At 37.5% G+C, this 12,554-nt stretch overlaps 1 protein-coding gene across 5 annotated transcripts in view; it reads right to left on the bottom strand.

Annotated features, from left to right (window-relative positions):
* Window positions 1-12,554, bottom strand: part of LOC149246828 (Pseudouridine synthase family protein) — a 362,779-nt gene that overhangs the window by 296,641 nt on the left and 53,584 nt on the right. For all 5 annotated transcript variants that reach the window (XR_016266560.1, XM_089458033.1, XM_089458032.1 and 2 more), the window contains exon 5: window positions 9,396-9,468. Coding sequence is in view for 4 of the 5 variants with exons in the window: in XM_089458033.1 (XP_089314159.1) it covers window positions 9,396-9,468 (73 nt within the window). In the remaining variant the exon portion in view is untranslated. The remainder of the gene's footprint in view (window positions 1-9,395; window positions 9,469-12,554) is intronic.

The raw sequence follows: 12,554 nt of genomic DNA, 5'->3' as shown, positions 1-12,554 counted from the left end.
ATGCACTATGGCCAGGACTAATACTTGTAAGCCTAGTGAAGGCACTGATGAGAGGAAGGGGTCACGGCTAATCAAGGACATAGAGCTATGCTCTTCCCCCTTGTTTGAGCTCACAGGGAGAAGAATTGAGCCAGAGAGATCCTGGGGTTGAGGGAACTATGTACAATAGTATAGACTGTGATCCTTACCGTTCATGGGAAGTAGTATCCTGCCTATTGTCACTGTAGGGTGTGTGTGATCCTTATCACTTGTCACGAGTGGGTATCTCCTCCTACCAACAAATCTAGGACTTGATAGAGTATACCCCAGTATGCATCCTACCCACAAGTTGGGCTTGTTGGGACTACCACCCATCTGGCCAATGGGTGAGGATACTTGAGATAGTCTTTGAATCTATGATCCTTACCATTTATGGCAAGTGGTATCCTGCTCAAGTGATGGGATGCAGGTGTTCTACCACTGACTCTTGAGGGTCAAGATGGGAAGATCAGTAGACAATAAGATAGAGTGTGAACCTTATTTCTCATGGTAAGTGGTATCCTGCCTATTTTCAATCGGATATATAGGGTGGTAGATTAGTCTCCCCTATTGTCTGTGGATATAGGGTGGTAGCCAAAGCTCCCCTTCTTCTTCTTTAGATAGAGGCATCATTGTTCAGCTGATGATCAAAGGAGAGACAAGTTGAAATGAGATATGATGAAATGGATGACTTGTTGATGCCGCTAAGATGAACATCACATAAACTTGACTTGAAGACTTGTCGGATTTGCAGGATCTAATCGATCTCCCCTACCGTCGATTGTGGATTATTCTTCTTCTATGAGTCAAGATGAGATGCAATGAGATGAGATGAGACAGGATGCAACAATGATGAGATATTTGAGATGAGACTTATGATGCCAATGGAAATTCCTCCCTAGCTGAGAGGGAGTATTGAAAATTGGGGCAGCTTCGAGATGAATTTCCCCAAAGGGAAACCCTAAAACCCCAATGATAAACCCTCCTGCCCCAAAGGAAGGCCCATCTTGCCCCAAGAAGAATGTAAATTAAATAAAATAAATATTAGTATTAATGGGCTTGGCATTTATAGTTGACGTGACATAGTTATGTGGGCAAGGAATCATTAAGTAATTGTTAAATATGATTGAAGTCAAAATTAAAAGGTTCCATAGATGCAAAAGTTACAAGTCAGCCTCTCCAATATGAAATGTTACATTGGCACCAAGCCCATTTGGCTCATCTCATATCTAATATAAATAAGAGACTTCATTTATCATTCTACACATAAGATCAACAATATGATTTCGATGGTATCTGTGGCTCGCTCTTAACTGTAGCTTGCAATTGATAAATCTATGACTTGTATTCTTTCTATGACAAATCGTATTCATCCTTGTGGCAAGCATATGTGTTCTTATGGTTTGTATTCATATGGTCTCAGTGATCCGCATACATTCTATTGGCTCATGACTACAGCTCGCATACATTGTTATATAACTCGCATAATTTTTATGTGGCTCGCATCGTGTTTTCTGAGGCTTGTTGAGTAGCACGTAGACTCTGTTCTGAAGCTCATATACTTTGTTCTATGGCTCACACATTTACCTGAGGATTCGCATATGTATGGTGGCTCATACGCTAGCTCACATTACAATGGTGGCCCATACGCTTCATACGTTGGCTTGCATTACAATGGTGGCTCATACGTTTCATAAGGTGGCCCACATTACCGTGGTGGCTCATATGCTTCATACGTTGGATCACATTCTATAGTGGCGCACTTATTTTTATGGATCGAATTGTACAGGGGTGTGCTTATCTTTATGGATCGCATTCAGCAGTGACTCGCATACCTATTTCAGTGGTCTGTATTCTACAGTGGCTCATGTACTTATCTCTGTGGATTGTTAATTTCTTATGGCTCGCTATGTCTTATGGCTTGAAGTTATTGTCTGTGGCTCGCATTTTTGTATCTCTACAACTTGCTAATGTACTACAATGTTTAGGCAATGATTCTTATGTTGTTTGGACAGTAATTCTGGTATCTACTACACTGATGAAGCATAAGATCTAGGGCAGTAACGTTTATAGTTCAATAATATATGCGGGCAATGATACTTGTAATGACAGAATAACCTTGATATGGCAATGACTTTGTCTATCATGACAGTGACCCTTGATGTTTGACTGTAAACTAAGATGGCAAATAACCTAAGTCTATGGTGTATGTTTGTATATGACAGTCAAGCATTACAGTATTCTTATAACAACAATGTGTAACAATAGCAGTGATAACATACTCTTGCTATGAATGAGATGTTTGGTAGTAACTCTATATCAGTGACCTAGATTTATATGACAGTGATCTTGGTAGTAACCATAATGGATGACGTGATAGTAACCCTGATGTATGTCTTGATAAATGAGATGGCCATGACCTTGATGATAACATACCTTTGATGACAGTGATATGGCAAAAGCCTTGTGACCTGATGATGGCAGTAACCTCAAATCAGTATGACAGTGACAGCATATGGACAGGGATGTATGGCAGCTCATGTAACAGTGATGATGTTCCTTATGACATGATTGTTACTTCTTATCGCAGCAACACTCTAGAGATCAAATCGTTCAGTTCACAAACGTAATTGTGAACTGACTTGAGTTGACCCTAGATGACCTAATGTAATTGGTAATCATGTCTCATGATTTTGTACTTTGCATCTCAACTAAACAATTGATGAATATCTAATAGAAGAATAATTTGGTTGGGTTTTCCCCCTTGTGGGGTTTTGCAATGGTATCTGACCTAAATTCCGATGTCACTTTTGTGCATACTTTTCTTCTGTTGTTCTTTTTTTGTTCCATTGCAATATTGATGTTTATTGTTCTCTCTACATAATTGCTAATAATGTTAAGATGTTATGGGGTTCATGTAAAACGCAAATGATAAAAAAGTTTGAAAATGCAATTATCTATAGCAGAGAACAATCTAGCCCTAAAAATTAACACTTGTTGTACCAGGGGAAGCCCTAACGCTGGAGAAAATAAGGCCTTATTTGACAATTTGAGACCCATGGAGACCACTTGATGGCACCCCAGCTACACTTGGGACCTACAGGAGGATTTGAGGACAATCCCTCAAATTATGGATGATACGGGCACTTTCACACATTTGGGCACCTCAGCACACCTTGACATGGAATTTGGAGCCCTAATTGGGCATCACACCAACGTTTAAAGAGGCTATGACTCACACATGTAGGAAAATTTGTCTTTTGTCATTAGCTAATGGGTTGGATTGTAACCCTTTCTTGTCAAACTTGTTTTTAGGGGCTTCATTAGGCTAAGTTGGTTGAGATAAACCTCATATAAATAGAGGTTAGTCACATTTCATTTGAACCATCACTTGTGGATTAATTCAGCCCTCTTACAGATTTCGTCCTAGTTGAAATTTGTCTTTAATCTTGTGGAGATGTGATCTATTAAGATTTTTTGCTTATGGAGCTATTCTTTGGTATTAGAGAGTTCATTTTGGAGATATAAGGATTGGTTCATGAATTCTATCTTGTAAGTGTTCCTTGTATTTGATATATCTATATGTTTTGTGGCTATTGCATGGAATGCTTAACTGTCTAGGGTTTCTATGTGCTGATTGAAAACTTTTCCTAGGAATCTTAGCAATAGTATTGTATGCATTATCCATTGTAGAATTTGTGTGACAATCCCACAAGTGAATCTTTAGACTAGCTCTCCTCATTAACTTTGCTCCCTCACAAAAATGATAGCTAGGGTTTGAATCTAGGGTTTCATATTTCCTTACTCCTTGCTAAGGTTTAGAATTTTCTCCTGAGTAGGTATCCCATAGACTCCATCACCCAAGGTCATGGTACTGGCCTTGGTCACAGTGTTGATCACACCAAAAACTTTCTTGAATTCATACTTTTCTTCCCCAAACCTAAATTTCGACCTCTTAAGGAAAGCCACTAGCTAGGGTTAGGGCTTTATTTCAACTAGGGTTGACTACGTTGCCTTGTGGAGGGATTCAACATTTTGTTGCAAGGTAGTTTCCTCAAAATCAACCTTTTCCCGTGGCTAATCTCTCCATTTTAGGACTGACATCCTTTCGCCATAAGTAAATTTTTCCCTCGTGAGGCCCTATTTTGCCCTAGGCTTCAACTCGGGGCTTGTTCAAGGCTTGTTGTGCCACAAATTAATCATACCTATCTATTTTAAGCCTTTTCTTGGCCTTGTGATCCTAGATAAGCATGTTGACCTTGCTTATTCTTGAACCCTAGGTCACTCTATGCTTTAAATAGGCCTCTAGGAGAATGTGCATTGCCTTGTTAAGCTAGTTGAGCCTTGTCCTTAAGTTGAGCATCTCTTCGAAGCCTATTCCTTGTCACCTCCAACCCTTCGACTTGTTATATCCTTTTAGGTGACCTAACATAGGGAAGCCTCCCTTGTGCTGAAAATCCACTAAAGAGTAGGAGGTAATGGTTGTGGTGATGGTGGGCCACACCTCATAGGGTTGTCACTTAGTCTAGTTCTAGTCTTGTGATCTCCCCTCACAAGACCTGCTAGATTTTGAGGCAACACTTCCCAAGTCTAATCCATATTCTTTATGATCATCGTATATTAGACTATGTTCCCTAGGGATTATGCCCTTGTGTCGAGGAAAGTTGACCCAAGGAATGTGAATGACCTACCACAGTGACAATGGATATCCCTTCTTCCTTACCCCTAGGGTCTTACTCGTGCTTTAGGACTTTGTCACATAAAAGTTTGGGCGATAACAACTCCAAAAGGGGATGAACTTTTGAGGACATGGGGTACACCCAACTATATGCAAAATGGGTAGTTATACAAGAGTTGCATGGGGGCTACATACCCACCCCGTACTTTCACCTCCTAGAAACCCATGTGTAACTAGTGGTATTAAATTGTTAAAGTTAAATTTCTCCTTTATCTTATCATTTCTATCTTATTACTTAAATTTTTAACATTACCATTATTTGTTCCAGGATGTTTGTGAGTGGTTTCAACGTTAATGGACTTTATATGAAGAAAGTAGAATTTCATATCCCATTCAAAATTTATCATACTTAATAGTTTTCAAGATTTTAGTGGTTCAAGATTGGTGGGATTGCAGATATTTAGGACTAGATTATATCATGTATGAGGGAATGCGATTAGCATTTAAGCACAAGCACCAATCCCTCTATGTACCCTAAATCCCTAATGTTGGCGGTGTTTACTATTGAACTCATCTTTCCTAATGGATCCCACTTATTACCGTCTTTCAGCAGGGGTACTCCAGAACTTTTTGGCCACGCCATATAAGCCCAAAGGATGTGCCTTATAGCCTTGTATAACAATGCGGGTATGTATTATTGTTGTGAACAGGACTCTCAGATCCCCGGTGATGTGGACAACCATGGCTACTCCTAGTTTTGTTTTGTTCATGGAATGCCTGGCATTGTGGCACTACTGACTTCAACCTAATGAACAGGAACTCGCTGCCTTAATGGGTATCCTTAAACCCTCCGATGGTGTTGTGGGTATCATGGATTAGACACTACTAGGACTCATGGTTTAAAGGAGCACTTGCGTCAAAAAGCCTTGTAAGGGTGATCACCATATGTACTTTTCCCTAATGATATCCCTTCTAATCTCAGTGCAACCGCACCCCCCACCCGTCTTTCATGATTTTTCAATCCTCTTTGGCCTTGGCTCTACATCCTAATAGTCTCACAGTTTCCAATGCATTTGTGTCTCCCAAAGCATCATGCTACGTCTTTTGAGGAAAAGAGGGTGTCCATTTGATTCTCCATGCCAAGATGAACCACTTGTCTTTCCAAGCAATGAAAGTGTCTTCACACATCCCTAGTTACAGCAATGAACCCGCTTTTGGGGCAAGAGGGTTTTCCATGTGGCATTGCAAGCAACCATATTTGAAGACCAATGATGAGGTAGACAAAGAAGCAAAGTCAAGCAAGTATCATCTCCATTCCAAATCAGCTCAATGCTCAAGCTAGATGGAACCATCAAAGCACTTTCAAGCTTTTACTACCACACATGGGGCTTGACATCATCTTCTCCTCGGTCGTTCGATGAAGTAAAAAGCAAAGGTCAAGACAAATATTCGAAAATTGAAGTCTTATGAAGCAAGTTGTAGCCCCCAGGGACTAGGTGGTCAATATTTCAACTCAATTCACTTAAAAAAAATGTCAAAGCACCCCAAATCAGCCTAGTTGTTAGCATTGCATGGAAAGAAAGAGAGGTTGAGCCCTCCTAGGAGGTGAATTAAGCAAGTAAAGTGAGACGTTTTAAGGATTATGGAAGACATTAAGCTCCCAAGGGCTAATTCAAGCATTATCAAGCCAAAATCAATTCAAATTTCAAGTGTTTCTTCAACAAGTAAGGTAGTTGTTGGTGATTTTTTACCATTGGAGAGAGGTCAATCCATCATTTAAGGAAAATACGCAAGTTTAAGGAGGTCATTTAACATTCCAAGCATTCCTAAAATTATTCCAAGCCAAATCAAGAGAGAATCCAAGGGAATGTCGCATCCTCAAGGAAGATTCATTTCATCTATTTTTGACGTCACTTTATTTATTGAGGGTTTTATGACCAATTTTTTAGCTTACAAAGTTATTCCTACACCTCATGGAAGTGCCTTGACTTATAATATAGGCTTGGGCCTTCATTTAAGACATATCTTGAAGGATAATTGGCATGAACCTTTATTGGAGCTATTTTTAGAGGAGTTGTACACCTTCCTCCTAGACATTTGAGCCTTATACAAGGTCAAATCAAGTCGATGGAGCACTGAATGATGAAGAAAAATTCAAGTAACATTGCCATGCAATCACAAGTGGAACGTCTTGTCATATAGGGTCAAAATGACCCCTCTTGGCCACATTGATGTAGCATTTTTGCCTCCATTGGGGTTTTACTCAATGTAATTTTGAAAAATTAAACTTTGTCTTAGCCTCCAAGCATTTTGCAAATGGCAAATCGTTTATTTTGTAGGAGACCAAGAGGAATTTTTGAAGAGCCTCATCTATAAATTAAGGCCTTTTCCTTCTTGGAAAATCATGTGAACTTGCTGAGATCTATCAAAATGTGAAATTTTTCATGAGACAAAAGGGTTTACATGTGAATTTTCTTCTCTTGCTTGGTTGATTTGAAATTTTCAAAGGAAATTTGTGGAATATTTCAAAGTTACTACAAGGCTAAGGAAATCGATTCATAAAGGCTTAAAAGAGGAAGACTAGGGGTTATCTCACACCATTCTCTTAATTCATACAAGGTACTATTGTTCTCTTTTGGGATATGTTTAGCGCTCCCCTTGAGGGTAAGTAATCTTATCTTGTATAATTGTTGATTTTCTTGGTTGGAGGATTCATTCCATAGGAAGTCCTCCTAGTAGGATTTTGGTTTCATTTCTTCTCTTGTTTTTCGATTTTAGGGTTGTATCCTTGGTGTTCCACCTAGTATCAAAAACCTCATGCATTGTGATACCAATTCTAAGAGGAGATATAATTTCTTGTCCTTAATTCTTGTGGAAAAGGGATCATACCCTTATTCCAAGAATTTACAATTAAAACAAATTCCAAAATTTTATTTCATATTTTGTAAATTTGTATTAAAACATAAAAACCCTCAAAAAATCCAAAAATATATATAATACAATCCAAAAGTATATTGCAAAAGTGAATTTATTGACTAGTTGTTGAATTTTCATTTATTGTATATTTTCATTGGATAAACCATGTGAATTTTATATTTGAGAGGCCCTAGAAGCCCTAAGGCAGGATGGACCCCCTTATTTGGTCTTGTATTGTTGTTCTAACACCAATTTCAAGTGTTTCAAGGCTTATTACAGGTGCTGGAAATTACTTACAGCAATTGAAGACAATTGGAGGCAAACCCTTACCTTGGGATACGTGGAACTCAAGCATAATCCTCTTGTATCTTTTATGATTTGATCTAAAGGGGTTTTCATTTGATTATTTATTGCTTTTAGATCATATATTGGCTATCAAAAACAATTTTCAGGTCTGATCACTCATTTGAACTTAACCAATTTTCAACCGTCACAGTTGAGAGCCATTTTCTAAGTAGTCTTTTTGCAAATTGAATCTCTTACACTACTTATCCGATTTCAGTGTTCTTCTGCTCACTGGAAAGGATTTTCATAGTATTAGCCTCTCAAAACAAGTTCTGTAAGTTTCAGGTACACTAAAGGATCGTTCAGGCCCCTAAAGTGGCCAATGTCTGCTGTCCCGGTACAATCTTCAGATATTGCAAAAATGCAGGTTTGAACAGCAAGCTCATCTCCTTCTAACAGCCACATAAATCAGGTACAACATTTACAAATAGTTGGCCTAAAGCGAGAGAAATACACTATGGTGGCATTGGGTGTGTTCCTAAGGTGCTTATTGTGTAGCCAGTTTGGAGACCTTACCAAACCCTGCTACTTTGAGCAGTATCACCACCAACCCTCCTACCATCTATTTAACCCTTGCAAACCTTAAATCGATTCATATGCAGCATTTACCTGGTGTTAAGTGCTCATTTAATGTAGGGATTTGCTTTGGACATTTGAAGCTAAATTGTGAATCATGATTTTATCATGTTACTACTTCCATGTTTTTCATGAATCAGACTTCAATGTTCAATGATCAATCACAATGTTTATTTTAAAACATGAAAATTTTAATCATGAAGATATTTTATATATTCGAGGCAAGGTCCCCTATGTTCGAAACCCCCATTGTACCTTGACATCTAGGGGGCAAGAAGGACTCCACACATACTGGGTAAACATCCCCACATAGTAGAAACATGGTGTAACATGGTTTTGAAGGGGAAATTTTGAGTGAAAAGTTGATAACGCATTTTTAATAGACTCTTAAATGACCTTTGGAGATGTTAGGCCTAAATACCTCTATTGACATCCCTCTGAATGAGATTCTTACCATCAACAAAGAAGTCGAGAAAGGGGGGATTGGAGGTGTGAGGAGTTTCTTGATGTCTAAATCTAGTTATTAAAGGCAAGATGTGGCATTGGTGTACCAACTAGATTGAATGTCTTGACTAGCAAGAAGAATTCAAAATTGGAGAGATAGCAAGCTCATAGTGGTAATGATAAGGATCACAAATACTAGCAAAAATGGAACTTCATGCACAAAAAAACTATCATCTCAATAACGCAAACATTTTCAAAAAGCTAATTTACTGTTCCATGTGCAACTTTTACACTTGGACTTATCCTATCTTAAAAACGCAAACAACATTTTATATTAATACAGGAATCCCTTATTAATCCAAAGTGATAATACCTTTCTAAGATCCTCCTAATAGAATAAAGGGATAAGACTTCTTACCTTTGTCCAAAATACGTGATTTTGAGAGCAACATATCTTCTACTACAATGAGATACATCTTGTAGGAGGCCATCTGTAAAATATAGAGACCAACATAGCAAGGTGCAAAGGATAGAGTTAACATCACATGACAATTTTAGTAAAAAAATATTATTTTTATTTAAAATTTCTGCTTTCTTAAAAAAAAATACAGAATATCAATATAAACTTGAAGAGAGTGGGTCAAATCATATATGAGGACTTTGAAAGCAAAAAAATTCAAAAAAGTATGTCCACATCATTTAGGTAGAAAAGGATATATAAAGCTTGTAGGTACAACATTCTCTTAATGTTCTTTTGGGGTTATATCTAAAGCTTGTAGGTTATGGTAATAGCATTATGCTTTATGAGATAATAATTTATGGGTAAATAAATGCCCTCTCAAGCCTCGAATATGTGATGTTTGTATTGCTTTTAACAAGGGATTTAAACCCATGGTATGATGTAAACTATCAAGGTCTAGTTAACAAGAAGTTGACAACATTCCTAAGAGACTCGGGGCATAGATATAACTATGCATACACCATGAATTGAAATGAATAAAAGCAAGTGTGTATAGGGAGAGTAAACCTTCATTACAAGAGATTACTTCCTTCTCTAGCCCTATACAATTGATTATGTTACCACCCAAACCTGCACTTTTGTGGTAAAGCCCCGAAAACACAAGTGCAACCTTAGAGGAACTCTACAAGGAAAAAGGCCAACCTCGAGTTGGTTAGCAACAACAAATTACATGTCGAAGTCAACCAATATAGAGACGAGGGCAACAGCATAAGATATTGTCTCAACAACGTTGAAAAACCACAGACAAAGTTGGGGGAAGGACAAAAAGGGAGAACTAATAAATTAAAAGAAGAGGAGACAAAATTGACAAGTTGATAGAGGATGCAAAGAATCGATGGGAAACCGCATTAAGAAAGATAATTGACAACAAGGATATTTATCTTCCAGGGCGAAAGAATTGACTACCTAATTGGGAGGATAGATGCACAAATTGCATATCCCTTAACCTATTGAAACCAACATTAAGTCAAGAATCACAAAATACAAGTGACAAGGACATCAAGAGGCACTTGAAGTAAATTTTTCAGGCATTAAGTATCACACAATAGTTCTAGATAGAGATTATCAATGAATTAAAAAGGAATTACCAAAATATGATGGTAAAGACCATAGAGGAGCATTGTTTGGGTCAACAAAATGGAAGGAATTTTTTAATCTAACCCCCCATTGGATGAAAGAGAAAAAATAATCACAGCTTCCAACAACTTAGAAGGGGAAACCTACGATCGATTTCTATGGTCGACCATAAATTATGACGCTAGTCATTTCATTGACAAAGTTTCACGAATTCCCTATTATGAAGATTCCATGATGAGGAAAACGATGATCTATACAACAAATTTGTACATCTTAAACAAAAAGGAAGTGTTTTACCCTAACTGTTCAATTTTAACCAGACAATGTAAAGCTCTAATGTGCAATTTTAACCAGACAGTAAAGTCGTAATGTGCAATTTTAACCAGACAGTAACTGGAATTTAAAATTATAAATTGCAGAAGAATACTTGTAATCAGTTGAAGGTGTTTTGGAATGTGGTTGTTCCCGTTGCTGCAGTTACCAAACCACCCTTTACCTCCCAGCCTATTTGGGGTCTACCTGTACGGTCCCCAGATCCAAAAGACAAATCTTCTAGCCCCCATGCCCAAAATTCCAAGAACAATCAGGCTCAATCTCTCTATGGCTCTGTTGGGAATTTCTCTCCTGCCTCCATAATACTGTCCCCAAAAAAATTCCTCCCTGTTATGGCCTCTTCGACTACCTTATATGCTCAAACCCATCGTCTCCCAACCTCCTTGTTGTCAGTCTCCTTCCTTCCATCGTCTCCCAACCTCCTTGTTGTCAGTCTCCTGCCTTCCACCGTCTCCCAATTCTTTTCGTTGTCACTCTCCTACCTTCTCAGCCCTTCTTTTCCTTCTGGTTAGAGGTGGTCATATTATATAACTAAGTTAGATTTGATTGAGTTTGGTTATTTCACCTTTAAATAATATGCTTTGCCGACTAATTTTATTCCATAGATTTTATTTAGGGGATTATATTTTATTCAAATATCTATGTCCTTTATCCTTTTGATATACTTATATTTATTATATTTATTTTTTTGTAAAGTAAAATATATAATTATTTTGGTTAATATATGAAAGAAAATAATATATATTTTAATTCATTTTTATTTTATACAATCCTTTGTATTTATTGATATGTATATTATTTGAATAGTGTTTTGATTAGTGTCATTTATAGTGTTGGTATACTTAATAAGTACCCCACTCTACATATTCATTACATTGTGGTGAATTAAGTATTTACTTAGTACTTCAACAATTAATTCATTACCTTGTACTTAGTCATTTTCCAATATCAGCGAATATATATACTAGTGCGATACATGTGATGCATGCATATGTAGCTATCATATGCATGCCTCGTATGCTTGCTAATATTCCTATGTTCCCTGAAATTTGATGGGTCATTACAAGAAGCATTAATGATTATACGCATGAATGGGAAGTTCTGGCAACTAGACAAAACAGATTCACATATGAACAATTGCTAAAAATGTACATCTGTGGACTGAAGGATTACATTGGTAGTGAAATAAAGCTATGAATCCTAAAATGGTTGAAGATGCTAGACATGCAGTGAAATTACTTGAACAAAATAACAAGTTCAACGAGTCATCATTCCCCAAGGAAGATGAAAACCAACAACAACACTCCCAAAAGAATGGAATAAACAAATGTAGATATTGTGAAGACAAATGGTTGTCAAGGCACAGATGGCACAATAAAAAATTATATACTTGTGAATTCGAGAAGGACCCACATACATCTAGTTGTGAATCGAAGAGAAGGAAAAAGAAGGAAAATATTGGACACAGGGAAATACACGTGAAGACATGTCATTACGCCACTGTAAATAGTAGATGGAAGGCAAGTAGAAGTATAGAAGCCAGATGAGGAAATCGCTATTGCATACAACTCAGACCATTATTAAACACCACAAAAAGCATCACTAGCTTCAACCAATGTGGCCAGCAAAATAGGAATGAAATAAATG

The sequence above is a fragment of the Pinus tabuliformis genome, chromosome 7 (assembly GCF_031772625.1).
Source record: "Pinus tabuliformis cultivar Carrire ecotype Pingquan chromosome 7, CPIR1, whole genome shotgun sequence".
In the NCBI taxonomy this organism is placed as follows: domain Eukaryota; kingdom Viridiplantae; phylum Streptophyta; class Pinopsida; order Pinales; family Pinaceae; genus Pinus; species Pinus tabuliformis.
This window is presented reverse-complemented; position numbering and strand designations above follow the sequence as displayed.